Consider the following 14548-nt stretch of genomic DNA (forward strand, 5'->3'; position numbering starts at 1 on the left):
GTGAGAGCCTCAGATCATACACGACGCTATATCCAGAAGAGAGAACTTTTCATAACTACTGCTGTGAGAACCTCAGTTCCTACACGACGCTATATCCCAGAAGACAGAACTCTTCATAACCACCGCTGTGAGAGCCTCAGATCATACACGACGCTATATCCAGAAGAGAGAACTTTTCATAACTACTGCTGTGAGAACCTCAGTTCCTACACGACGCTATATCCCAGAAGAAAGAACTCTTCATAACTACCGCTGTGAGAACCTCAGATCCTATACAGCGCTATATCACAGAAGACATAACTCTTCCTAACCACCGCTGTGAGAACCTCAGTTCCTACACGACGCTATATCCCAGAAGAGAGAACTCTTCATAACCACCGCTGTGAGAACCCCAGATCCTACACAGCGCTATATCCCAGAAGACAGAACTCTTCATAACCACCGCTGTGAGAGCCTCAGATCATACACAGCGCTATATCCCAGAAGACAGAACTTTTCATAACCACCGCTGTGAGAACCTCAGATCCTATACTGTGAGATATTATGTCAACGGAGATACAATTCTGATCACAGAGTACAGACCCGCTGTACCCCCCCTCCCCCCACGGGCACCGGGGGTAAAGAAGCTACAATTAAGGATATGTGGAGCTCAGTGGCGTAGCATGAATACCGAAAGCAGGGAAGCAACTTTATATACGTGTATATAAATTTTTTCTACATACCCTATAGTTTCTATCTTCTATTTAAAAGAAAACAGCTAATAGTTTAATATGTATTGTATATTTAAGCTAATATATTAAAATAACACATAATTATCAACACAATTTTATAGCCATCAAATGACAGGGTTGTGAACCTGGAATATAATTAATGCTTACTTTATTGTTTATAATTCAGCTCGATTCTTCTGTTTTTCTTGGCAAACAGATCAATAACCTCATCTAGAAAGCTGGGTTTGGACTGCAGTTTGTTTAGGAAGGACTTTTCAATGTTCATCAAAGCCAGTGATGACAACCTATCCTGGTTCTGCGAATTTCTTAAGTAGTTTTTTAATCTCTTCAGAGCTGAAAATGAGCGTTCATCTGCAGCACTTGTCGCTGGTATTGTTAATACTAGCTCACATAATTTGAAGATTTGCGGGAAAACGCATGATAACTGAAGAGCATACATATATTGATGTAAGTCATACACACTATCTTTTGCCATATCTGGGTCCGAAAACATTACTAAAAGTTCACTCTTTAAGGCAACAAAGTCAAAAAATGCACCATAATTTTCTTTTAAACAGGAAAATGCTTTTTCAGGAAATGAGGTTCTATACATGGGAAAGTATCTGGCATCAAGAAGACTCAAGAAGAGGAGCGTAGCGTTCTCCGAAAATCTAACAGAGACATTCTGACACACGACATCAATAATTTCACAGAACAGCCGTTTATAGGAGTTTTTTCTTTCTTCTCCACTCATTGAGTCAATGCGAATTCTTTTGGGTCGAGTTGGGCCATTTGAATCGAAGACATTTTCCATTTCACTCCAAAGGTGGTCAAATCCTCCCCTTAATCTTTGCATGTGATGCTTAAATTCGTCTATTTTGGTATTGCAAAAAGCTATATCAGATCTCTTAGTTTGTAGGATTTTGAAAAGAGCGCCAGAATATGGAAAAATTGAAGAAAATATTTTCAGCATGAAATTGAAATCGAAATCCCTTAGAAGAGAGAGAAGTCCGCGTGCAGAAGAAATTGTTTCTACATCCCATTCTTCTGGTTCCTCTATTATAGACACAAGAAGATTCTCAATTCCTTCTCTGTATTCATGCACAGTTTCAGCAAGTCGGCTATGGTACTGCCATCGAGTAGGTGCGATAGAAGGAAATCTTTTCCTAAGGTGGGAATCCAATGCTTCAGTCCTTTTTGTGGACTTGGCAAAAAAAGTTCTAAAGCCAGAGAGAGTAGCAAAGAAGACCTTAACTTCCTTAATAAAACTAGCAGATTGTGCTAAGACTAAATTTAGTCTATGCGCATAACAATGAACAAAAATGGCGTTTGGGTACTGCTCGCGAATTTTTGCTTGTACTCCTGCATGTTGTGATGCCATAACAGCAGCACCATCATAAGTCTGTGCAATGAGTTTGGGACCACATTCAAAATCATTTAAAATCTCAAGAGCATGGTTAAACAAGGAATTGGCAGAACGGTCAGAGCTCACGTCTGTAAAACGCAGAAACCTTTCTTCAACATTGCCATCAGCTGTCACATATCGAAGAACTGAAGCCAACTGACACTTATTCATCACATCTGAAGTCTCATCAAGAATTAAAGAAACATAATTAGCCTTTGAAATTTCCTTTTTAATTTCCATTGTCATCAATTCAGATACAGAATGTATCAGTTCATTTTGGATGTCAGGAGAAGAACCACGGAAAGCAGTTGAAGACTCTAAATGATTGTGTAAATCAGAATCATAACGTGCCAGCATATTTAAAACCTCAATGTAATTTCCTCTATTAACAGATGCCACGCTTTCATCATGTCCCCGAAATGCTAAACCCTGAGAGCCCAGAAAACAAACTGCTGTAATTAATTGGCCTACAAATTTCCTGTTCTGTTTCACAGCTTCATTGTGTTTTTCAATTGACTGTTTGTATTGGCTGCTTAGAGAAAATTCAATCCTTCTGTTTTTACCAAACAGTGTAATTTCTTTAAGACAAGCAATGTGATTAACTGAATGCCCATGTCGTTTGCCAGATTTGTAAATGTTGTTAATGTCATTGTAACCAGCACTGTTAAACACGTGTTTTTCTTTAGAAAACAAGAGACAAGGCCAACAGAATAATTTGTTTAGTTTATCACACCCACACAACCATGGAATAGCCTCATATAAACTGGTATTGAAATGCCGTGTGCAAGATTTCACTTTTGTATGTAAAGTTAGATTAGGCTTAGGTGCACCTTCTTCTATTATCTTAAGTTTCTCATTATAACTGAGTGAACTGAACGGTGTTTGAAGAAGTTTTTCAATCACACAGTGGTTATCACATGAAAGTGTCATGTTTCTATTTTTAACTTAACAGCAATCACAAAAACACTGGTCATAAAGTTATAATTACGCAAAGCAAAACAAATTCTGTATCGAGAAAAATACAGAATAATAACTAAACTGACTTGTGCATAAATGAGACGCTAACACCTTCTGAAAACTAATACACACGCTTAACTGCCAGGTCACAGACTATTCTACTGCACTCTACTGCGAACTGCAATGCCTTACATCCGGCAACATTGCTGGAAGCACGAAGCTAGTAGCATAACATAACGGATAGGGATAGCTCACTTAGAGACAATATTGACATTGGTCAGCCAGTTAACACAGGGGAGGGTGGAAGCGAAAGACCTGCTGCTTCCGCGCGTGTTGCAATTTGAAGTACCCTGCATTTTTGAAGAAAATAACTGATCTATCCTGATAAATTGTTTATTTAACACATTAAAACTTGCAATATTCTCATTATATGTAATATATGTTCTCAGATTAATTAATATTTTGAAGTATGAAATATTTTTTCGAAATTGAAAAATTGCCAGAAATGTTCTTGGTTGCTTTTCTATAGGGAAGCAATGCTTCCACCACATCCATGTACCCTACGCCCCTGGTGGAGCTATACCTACACATCTGCATTTGTCTCCATGGCGTGGTGTTTAACTAAGCGGTCATGTTTACTTTTTGTCCGAGCCAGTTCAATTTAAGTCTTTCAGGTAATCGTGAGGTTATCCCACAAAAATTCTAAGTTTATTTCTTTCTTCTGCAGCCCGGACTAAACACCTATCAAAAAGCGATATGTATTCTGCATCATGAGGGTGCCTCAACACCAGAGAGTGAGGTAGTTCTTTATTGAGTCGTCTGAGCTTTAGTAGATTCTATTTCCAGAATTGACACACCTGAGTTCTTGTTTAACACGGAAGTTCCCCCCCCCCAATGGATGCTTTAGATACCCACGTCTGTGAATTCATGGCCGACCTCACTATTCCACCATTTTCTAGTTTGGTGCACTAGTCATACATTCACCCATCCATTAATGGCTCTACAGCCATTTGTTGGGCCCTGGACGCTTTTTCGGTTTCGTAATCCTATCACCAATAGGTAGGACTGCTTGGACGGGGGATCAGCCCATCCCTAGGCGCTACCTACACACAAAATAGACGCAGAGAGACAGCCATGTCTTGAATGAGATTCGAAAGCACGATTCCAGTTTTCGAGAAGGCGAAGGCAGTTCTTGCCTTAGACCGCGCGGCCACAGTGATGGGCCCGTTTTGAATATGCTCTGCCAGAAACATCAATGTGCGTGCGTCGTCATCAGAATCAGCATCATTTAATGGCAAATATGTTACGGATTTCGTGAAGGTTGGTGTTAGATCGTGAAATCTGTAAACGATACCCCCTGGAGCACAATGCAACTTTCTTAAAGTAAGGTTGACTACTCAAGGCTTCTTGCGAACCCAAAAGTTGTTTTAGAGAAACAAAAGTCTGCAGCCTTGCATTAGGGTGCCCATAGTCTCCTTTTACCCGGGACAGTCTCGTTTTTACAGCCACTGTCCCTGTGTCACCACAAATCTTGTCGGGACACAAATGTATCAGTTTTTCCTTTTTATTTGCAGTAAAACTCAGATTAAGAATTATGTAATTTTACTAGAGAACTTTAAGCCGATCACAGCAGCCGCGCCGTCTAAGGCAGTGATTCTAAACCTTTGTGAAATCGCGGCCCGGTAAATTCTTTTTTTTTTTTTTTTTTTTTTTTTTTTTTTTTTTTTTTTTTTTTTTTTTTTTTTTTTTTTTTTTTTTTTTTTTTTTTTTTTTTTTTTTTTTTTTTACGAGACAAGAGCCCGGTACGGGACCGAGGTCAGGCGGTTCAGAAACACTGGTCTAAGGCATGAACCGTCTTCGCCCGCTCGAACACTGAGATCGTGGGTTCGAATCCCACTCAAGGCATGGATGTTTGTGTGCTTTTATTCTGTGTATGTAGCGGCCTTGAGGCGGGCTGATCCCTCATCCAAGGAGTCCTACCGACTGTATAGGATTAAGAAGCTGAAAAAATGGCCAAGATCCGCAAGGGCTGTAGAGCCATAGATAGATAGACAGATAGATAGATAGATAGACAGATAGTGTGACATGTTGCGCTATGGAGGACACCCCCTTCCTCCCCAGCGGTGACTTGGCATCGGACCAAGCACACTGGTCGGGTAACAGGCAGGTCAACACCCTACACCCCGCCAGCAGTGACGTGCCGAGCGGAGCCGAAGTGAGCCGAGTCCAAGCACACTGGTCGCTATGCAAAGCGAGTAAACAGCGGTTGCTAAGCAAAGCGAGTAAACGATGGTTGCTAGATAGATAGATAACTTTAAATTCCCAGTTTCTTGCTTAGATTAGTTTCGGCGATAGGATATTTTTTCGTATCGTGACTGTTATCAGTACAGTTTAAATGCTGCGAACTGCCATCCAATAAAAGCAGCATTTATGTTTCTTTTCTTCACTTCCTGCATTGCTCAGTTTGTTACTACGAAGTTCTAAGGCACCCACCATTGTACTCAAATGTATTGTCCAGGATTCATTCATTCATCTGTGGATCTGTCAAGACGACAGGTCCACAGTCTCTTCCAAAACAGTTCCTCCACTTAATGCGATCTAGAGCTTTCTCCTTCAAATTAGAATATCCTCTTCTGTCCCCAAGGTCATCCAGCATCTTCTTACGTCTTCTTCCTCGTCTTCTGGTCACTCCTATCCACCCCTCTATCTTTCCTTCAATAACTTCTTTTAGAAGGCAGTTACTGCGTAAGATATGACCAATCCAATTAGCCTTCCGTTTTCTTATTTCGTGTAGGATATTCCTCTGCTCACTGACTCTAATTAACACTTCTTCATTTCTCACATAATCGGTCCAACTGATCTTCTCCATCCTTCTCCAACACCGCATTTCGAAGCTTTCCAGGTGTTTCTGATCTACTGCCCTAAGTGTCCATGTCTAGGATATACAACCGAAATAAAAATTGACCTAAGCGCCCAGTTACGCAGATGTTCCCATTGTGTTTAAACCCACAATGATGGTTACTATAATTGTCACGTATAGGGGTGACTATCCTTGCGACGAGCTGATCACCCGCCCAAGGAATCCTACCGTATGTGTAAGATCTAGAAAAACCGAAGTGAACGGAGAAGAAGTTCATGGAGGTAGGCCTAGGCCCACTGGGGCTGTAGTGCCAAGCGGGGGGAGAGGGGTGACTATAGACGGAGTTCGGATTGGTTAATGGATTCACTGATCATCTATACACACCACTCGGAACTACAAGCAATTACTGCGCCACCTCTAATCTCTACAATTCACAAATCACCACAGCACCCACTAAGACTTTTCCAGTCTATTGTGTCTTCGCCGGCCGTTCCCTACCAACGGTTTCTAAGAGTGGAGATTATTAGGCTTCGCTCCTTCAGGTCCTCTCCTCACAGCCTCTCATGCAGACCTCTCCTCTCACTTACTGTCAATCGAACTCGTTTCTCCAACTCTCGTGGTTATAACTTCTCGGCGCGGATTACATAGAAAACACCGTTATTCTATTGTTGCCTTCCTGTCCGTGTTTGCCGAGCTGTTGCTCAGAAACGACCGTGCGCGGACTAATAGGAAAACACTGTTTTATATCGTTGCGTGCGTATCTGTTGTTGGCGTTACAAAATAACGGCCGCTGTTTATAGGGCCACTGCTTGGCAACGCATCTACACGCCACAATATTAACATACTGTGGCATGTACACCCACTGCTAATTAATGACCGTGAAATAAGCAGCCATGCAGCAGCTTTTTCTAAGTAATTACACTTTAAACAACGGTCGTTGCTAGGCAATGGTTGAGTAGTGATGACGTGGGCAAGAGCAGAATAATGGCTGTCACAAGCATTGTATAAGAACCCAAGAAGGATAATGGCCGCTAGATTTCACAGGCGGTAAATATGACTTAGCTGGCGACGGCCGGCAGTATTTGTAAACGATAGACACGTTATCTCGTCAGAAAGGGCGCCTCATATCAACAAACCAGCGGCTGTCTGACAGTAATAAAAATTTGGTCTTGGGTCCCAGATGGGTGCTTTGACACCAAGACAGACTGGTCGACTGGCAGTCGGTCGTAACATAAGTTTGACTTTGACTTTGACTTTGGACAGAGCTGGTTAGTGGAGTGCAGTGTGTTGGTTGGTTAGTGAGTTAGAGGGCTAGTGCGGTTCAGTCCTTGTGACCGGTAACTGTGAGAAGCTGGTAGCCGAGGCACGGGGACAGTTCGAGAATCAAGAGTAAAGGGAACGTCCGCCGTTAGCAGCCACTACCAAGCAACGGCTAGTGAAGACGTAGCAGACTGAGAAGGCTTAGTATGTGCTGTAGTGAACTGCAGAATATGTGAAATTCATAAATTCATTTACGAAGCCAAACCCCGTCTATAGTCACTCCATAAAATAGTGTCAATACTAAAAATCTGCATTCTGTCGAGTGCACTTGTGTTCCTCAGCGTTCGTACAATAAAGAGCGACTGTTTCCCTAAACAGCATTAACCGGTTTGGCTTTGCAGCGGAGGAATAATGTGTTTCCTGTGAGGTACAGACTGAATTCTTATATATTATTAAGAAGAAATTCAGTATTTAAAGGGATAAATACGATATTAAATGGCTGGTTCTTGAATTATGGTCATGATCCCTTGCGTACACACACACACACACACACACACACACACAGACACACGCGCGCGCACGCGCGCACACACGCACGCACACGCACACACACACACACACACACACACACACACACACACACACACACACTGTATCCTCCTAGCGTAACGAGTGTTACCTGAGCTCGGTAGATGACTCCACTAGCAGCTTAACGCAGTCGAGGCACCCTCTGGCGGCCGCATAGTGCAGAGCGAGGGCGCCATTACCGCTCCGCTCCAGCGCGGGCATCTCCGCCTCCCAAAGCAACCACCGCAACACGTTCAACCGGCCGTATCTGCAGCAAACGAGTACATATTGAAGATTAGTGAATCTCTTCTAGGGCATAGTGACAGTTATATTCGGGAAATAATGAACAGCTCCATAAAAAGCGAAGCTATCCCTGTAACAGGCCCTGGAGGCCCATAGGGTTGTGAGACGTCGAAGGTCCCGCATTTTATAGACCATCGGCTCACAGATGGTGCAGAGATTATCAGCCTTAACGCGCCGGCCGCCTTTTACCCGCAAGAAGATGGTACTCATTTCTGTTAGAGGCTGAGTCGACCCTAGGTCCATAGTGCGGCTGGAAGGATTAGATCAGTTGAAAAATCCAATAACTTTATCGGAAACCGAAGCCGCGATATGCCGGCTTGTAGCATAGTGTGTCAACCAATTACGCTACCGGGTGCTGTTTAATGTTGGTGGAGACACGAGGAGGACGGCAAAGTCTTGGTTAGGATGACAGACCTTCTATCCGAGGGTCGAACCCGGATCTCTTGAATATGATGTAGATCTACGGAAGGAAACAGGTGTGACCTGTTTGAAAATGCAGTGCACCATTTTCCGGGGGGGGGCGACTGAACAGTAGGCAGTAATATTGTTCTGCGATTGGGCAGCTTAGGCAGACAGGCGTCAGACTTGGCGAGGCCCTAATGCGCACATACTTATTTAGTATTTAAAAAAAAGAATAACTGAAAGACATAATTTTAATTGAATACTTTCACAAACAGGCTTCTTCATGACTTAACGATTTAACAGAATTATAACAAGCACCCCCCCCCCAAGAGAAACGTCAACTAACTCCATGGAAGCGAGTCCAACCTGTGGATCTAATATTTGTTCAGCCACTCAAATCATTCCAAGGACTTTACGCAACCCCCGCGTTTACTACCATACTCCCAAGAGCCAATCACACGTTCCTCTCGTGAGTATTTATTATTAAAAAAAAACACGTCTTATAAAGAGAGTGCTAATTAACGACTGTTAAAGTTGTCCCTGTGCTAAGTTAATTATCACGTTATAAAGACATGTTGGGGTGGAGGTATAGCTCCACCATTCTTGACCTAGGCACTAGACGGAGGTGAGTGATCAGTTAAACGCCCCGGCCACTTTATCCCCTGCGAAAGAGCACCAGGTACCCATTTTATACGAGGCTGGGTAGCTCTCAGATTTTATCGGGGCGCTTTGAAGTAGAAACAAATCGCTTGTCTCTATCGGGAATCGAAATCCTGGCCGTCCAGCCCCTGGGCCTTCGCTTTACCGACTAAGCCATCCCTCAGATACTGAGGCCCCAGGCGGTGGACTGAACCTGGCTCTGCGGTTACCATTTCAAGCCCACGGACTTCTGCATTACTTCGATGAGTTCCAGGGGCTGAATAAGAAACGGTAGCAACGATGGAGCAGGCGACAGCCGGATCTTCCTGCTCCATAAATCTCATTGTATAACTGTGGCCATGCTCCACAATTGAGGTCACTATTCAGAGGGAAATTCCACATTAGCATCAACGTGTGAACCTGCAAGTGAACCGGGAGGTGCAACCACGCAGAACTGACAGACTGATCCTCACAGGTAGAGTGCAGAGAACATCATAGTGAATATGAAGAAGTTTTCCAGAGAGATGAGCAGCGTGAAACTGGGGTCTGCGCCCGGGGTTCCAGAGACATTTTCTGTCTCCGTCAACACTGGCTAGGGGAGACGGAAGAAGTGTCAGAAACATGTACCGCGGTGAATATACGGCAGTACAGCGGGATAAGGTGTCGACTCCCGGCAGGGGCAAGAGATTTTTCTCTTCTCCACAGCAACCAAGGAGCCGGAGTAGCTCAGGCGGCATAGCGACTGGCTACGGGCTGGACGACCGAGTTTCGGAGTTCGAGTCCCGGTAAGGTCAAGCATTTTCTCTTCTCCACATCGTCCAGACCGGTTCTGGAGCCCACCCACCCTCATATACAAAGGGTACTGGAGACTCTTTCTAAAAGGGTAAAGCGGCAAGGGCGTAAGCTAACCGGTCACTTAAATCTTACGCAGAGGAAATGAATGATAGACCTAGACTCCCACTGGCCCATAAGTCTTCATGGCGTAGTCCTTAATTTATTAAGCACAGGGACAATTATAAGTTTACTTTCCCTTGCCTTAAAAGTATACTGCAGTAGGGGTGTCGGGTCAGTCGTAATCCAAAATTCACTGCCTGGAATGTAAACATATTTTTATGAGAATGACTGTACTGTATGTGTTTTTGTTCATATTGAAGCGCGTAGAGCCGTTACTATGCAATGATCGCTAGATAAGCAAATATACCGGAGCCGTTTCTAGGCAACAGCTCAGTGAACATGTTCTCGCAGCAAAAGACTCGAAAGCAACAATAGTAAAGCAGCAGAGAAACGGTGTATCCTGGGGTCCACGCCGTGGCTGTTGCTGCGCATCGGCGCGGTAAACCCATCACTCTGGCAACAGATATAGACCCAAAAATAGAAGAACTATGTTTCTATGTGGTCCGTGCCGAGATGTTATAACCGGGACGGTTTGCAACAACTAGTTAGTTGCAAGAGTGCTCGGTTGAAAGGCCGGCTGTGAAGAGAAGATTTTATGCGTGATATTTCGAGTGTGTAATTCAGTGAGACTGTTATAGATCCTGCGTTAAAATCCGTTGAGAAGAAACGACTAAGTGGAGATTGTAACAGACGGAGGACACTAGTCTGTGTGTGTGTGTGTGTGTGTGTGTGTGCGATCTTGGCGGTGTAGTCACGGATCGTGATTGTATTAGTGATTAATAAATCGAGTCACTAATCCAAACCCCGTCTATAGTCACTCAAATACGTGACAGTATTAATTTATGTAGTATATGTTCGCTGGTTTCTAGGCACGTGATTGCACTCTTTCCCTTGCTTCTGTTTCAAGAAATATGTTTTTACATACATATTTTCAGGATTTTTGGAGATAATTATTTAAATTTTGTGTTAGTAAGAACTGTGTCTCACATTATATTTGGGAGAAACGCTGTGCCCTGTATTTTGTGGGTATGAACCTGATGTCAGAATGTCTATGTCTACATGTTTTATAGCATAAGTAACGTGATACCATCTTGTGGGACGGTGTTTACTCGTTAATATTACGTTAGCACAGGTATTAGTTATTGGATTTTGAAGGTAAAATCGAATTTAATTTATATGATTGTTTTGTTGGCATGTGCAATAAATATGAAATTCTTCTAAACTGTGTTTTGCTTTTATGCCATTTGTATTATATAAATTGTTTTTTTTTTAATATTTCCTTACTCTTGTCCTGTGTTTAATGTGTGACGTGTATAGATGGTGTGTATTGGTTATGTTGTATTGCACTAATAAGCTCTTTATGCCTGGTTTTAAAAGATCGTCGCGATAAGACAAATACTACAACAAAATTCATACAAAATAAATGAATCCATAAAAAGAAAACTAAACAGTAACAACGACAATAGGAATACTAAAACAAACATCATTCCAAAACAAATAGCCAAGAACAAAACAAAAGGACAACACACACTTCGGGCACGAAACTAAACAAAACACAGAAATAGCATTGAAATCCACGCACACTTAAAATTCATATGCTTATACATTAAAGAAAATACATTATACCCCTCGGAACACAAGCTGAGTGATGAAAACGCAAGTCGCACGCCCACAAACCAACAAACACACACCACATCAATACAAGGTAAGATAAAAAAACATATTCCTTCCCCCCACATATAAACAAAAAGCACATGCTTATATTCTCATAAAAATATATCGCATTTCAGGTAGGGAAGCACCTCAAAGTAACACACAGGCAGAAAAGCTACACACAACTACAACACTCAGATAAAATATAAGATAAACTTTTAGACACACTTCATTTTTAATTTGAATGATTGAACATTTTAACTGTTAATATTTAATCACAAGGTGCATACATCTTTTATATATAAAGGTACTATACATTACTAAAGATTTATACGTATCGAAGGGAAATCAAAGAACCAGGATAGCGCAGTCGGTATAATGACTGGCTAAGGACTAGACGTCCAAAGATAGGAGTTCTAGTCTCGGTGGTGGCAAGAATTTTCACTTCTCTATGCCGTCCAGACCGGCTCTGAGGCCCATTCAGCCTCCTCTACTAATGGGTACCGGGGGCTCTTTCCCCGGGGGGAAAGTAACAGGGGCTTGAATATAACCACTTGCCTCCAACTAGTGTCGAGATCAAGAAAAAGTGGGTCTATACATCCACTCCCCCATACGTCTTCATGGCGTAGTGCTTAATTATTGAAGCACAGGAGTAGCTTTCTTTAACTTTTTACATATTACTAGAAACATTGTTAAATATATAAATACTGGCCAATGTAGGAACGCCAGCAGTTTAACACAGGCGAATGTGAACAAGTAAAATACCTGATGATGGCTTAACGAGCCGGAACATTAAATAAACGACAAGTGTATCCTATGTCCATATCGTCCATATTGTCCTTAAAGTCCATATTGCGGTGACGAAAAAAATAAAGAAATTTTACACACACCATATGACGCTAAAATATAATATTTCTAGGTTAACGAACGAAATTGCATGCATTAAACACACACAAATTTCAGAAAAGGTTTGGGAGGATGACATGTCTTCTAAGGCAAGAGGGCGCCATTCCCACACAGAGTCTGGCAACCACTGGCGTGGACAAAATGACGACCGTTACGGCTCCTTGCAGTAGGCCGCAAGTTCAATGCCGAGGAGCACGACCTCGACCCCAGGTGACAAGGCCTGGAGTGCACACGGCACAGCTCTGGTCAGCATCCGGATCTGTACGCATGTCACGATCTGGCTGTGCGCTCTCAAATTATGAGCTAATTCAAAGATTTTTTATGAAATTTAGTATTAGAGGCCACCATAATCCTATTTTTTATAATTTTTATGAACAATAATGACAACACGGCGGTATCTGAACTTGTGAGACTAAAGATACTCAGGCCTAGCGTAGGGACCTAGACAGGGCTGTCCAATTGTTGGCACTTGGGCCGCATGCGATCCGCCATTTGGTTTGCATGTCCTGTCAGATTGGCTTTCCATTTCGTAAACTATGCATATGTGTTAATGTCTTCCTATTTAAATAAAACGACGGTTCAGTCTCATACATACATGTGTACAATTTCCACCGCGGCGGCCCGGGTTCGATCCTGGGTCTGGTCAAGTGGGATTTGTGGTGGACAAAGTGGCGCTGGGTAGGTTTTCTCCGAGTACTTCGGTTTCCCCTACCAATCTTCATTCCACCAATTGCTCCACAATCACCCTCACCTATCGTCTGGGACTGGTACAATAGGCCACAAGTGGCTGCAGTACAAGGGACTTAGTCCCACCCCACTAGCAATAAAAAAAATTACGTATGTATCAGTTTTACACAAAGTTTAAGCATGGAGAAGCGATTAAATTTAATATGAGGCAGACACGGTGGGGGGGCTGGGCGGTCGGATTTCGATTCCCGGCAAAGGTAAATGTTGTTTCTGTATTCTACAGCGTCCAGAAAGGCTCTGGGGCCCACTCAGCGTCCTATCCAATGGGCACTGGCAGCTCTTTACCCCCGGAGAAAGCGGCCTTCCTGTCAAGCTTACCATTCACCTCCATCTAGTGCCGAGTTCAAAAATGGTGGAGCCATACCTCCACTTCCATACATGTCTTCATGGCTTTGTGCGTAAGTAATTATGCACAGGGACAACTTTATAACTTACATTTGCAAAGAGGATTTGTATAAGAACCTTTTTCTCCAATACATAAAATTTGATAACATTTTAAATGATACGTCTGGTTAGCTACTGACAGCGTTCCGAAATGGCCAACAAATAGTTTCTACACGCCAAATTTGGCCTGAAATAATCTACTTTGAGAAGTCCATGCTTCACCAACGAGAAATTATCTTTTCACTGGCAGTGGATGTGACTATACATAGGAAGTACGCACACATTGTGTCATGCTTGAAGATTGTAGATGTCACCACGAGTGCACTGTGCTGGGTCCGGTTGTACGATGCAGCTTCCCTAGTTCCATTCCGTGGTTTTCCCCCCACAACCTGCATCTTACTCCCCCTCCATTTGCTCCAGCCAGAGGTGTTGATAACATAACGGGACACTCATTGCTTACAGAATGAGGAAAGTAGGCTAAAAATGAAACTGCTTTGTTCAGTGGTCACAAAGTTCGCTCCTGAGGAAGAACAACGAGTAAAAGCGGACGCACAGCAGTACCGCTCGAGATGGAGGGGGAAGCGTCATGGTCGTCGTAATCCGGGAGCAGAAAACATTATCCTAGACCTGACAAGAGTTTTATCACCAGGAATATAATTCCGTGGAGTCCGTTCAACGAACCTGCTGTCAGAACCTCACAGTACTGCATGAACAGAACAGATGAACGCACTCTTTGGATCAGACTTATTGTCACGGAACAATAATCTCACGGACTAATAACAGCGCGCATCTTCTTCTTCTGCGTCTTCTTCTTCTTCTTCTTCTTCTTCTTCTTCTTCTTCTTCTTATTATTATTATTAT

The 14548-nt window shown here is 42.8% G+C and overlaps 1 protein-coding gene and 1 long non-coding RNA gene across 4 annotated transcripts in view; one reads left to right on the plus strand and one right to left on the minus strand.

Annotated features, from left to right (window-relative positions):
• Window positions 1–14548, minus strand: part of LOC111868666 (espin) — a 209187-nt gene that overhangs the window by 123971 nt on the left and 70668 nt on the right. For all 3 annotated transcript variants that reach the window (XM_023859543.2, XM_023859541.2, XM_023859542.2), the window contains exon 2: window positions 7872–8027. In XM_023859543.2, coding sequence (XP_023715311.1) covers window positions 7872–7981 — 110 coding nt within the window. In that variant the 5' untranslated portion in view covers window positions 7982–8027. The remainder of the gene's footprint in view (window positions 1–7871; window positions 8028–14548) is intronic.
• LOC111868669 lies at window positions 1000–2682 on the plus strand. Its single transcript, XR_002843544.2, has 2 exons — window positions 1000–1178; window positions 1305–2682. It is a non-coding gene; the product is annotated as an uncharacterized LOC111868669 (long non-coding RNA).

This window comes from Cryptotermes secundus, unplaced genomic scaffold (assembly GCF_002891405.2).
Source record: "Cryptotermes secundus unplaced genomic scaffold, Csec_1.0 scaffold791, whole genome shotgun sequence".
Lineage (NCBI taxonomy): Eukaryota > Metazoa > Arthropoda > Insecta > Blattodea > Kalotermitidae > Cryptotermes > Cryptotermes secundus.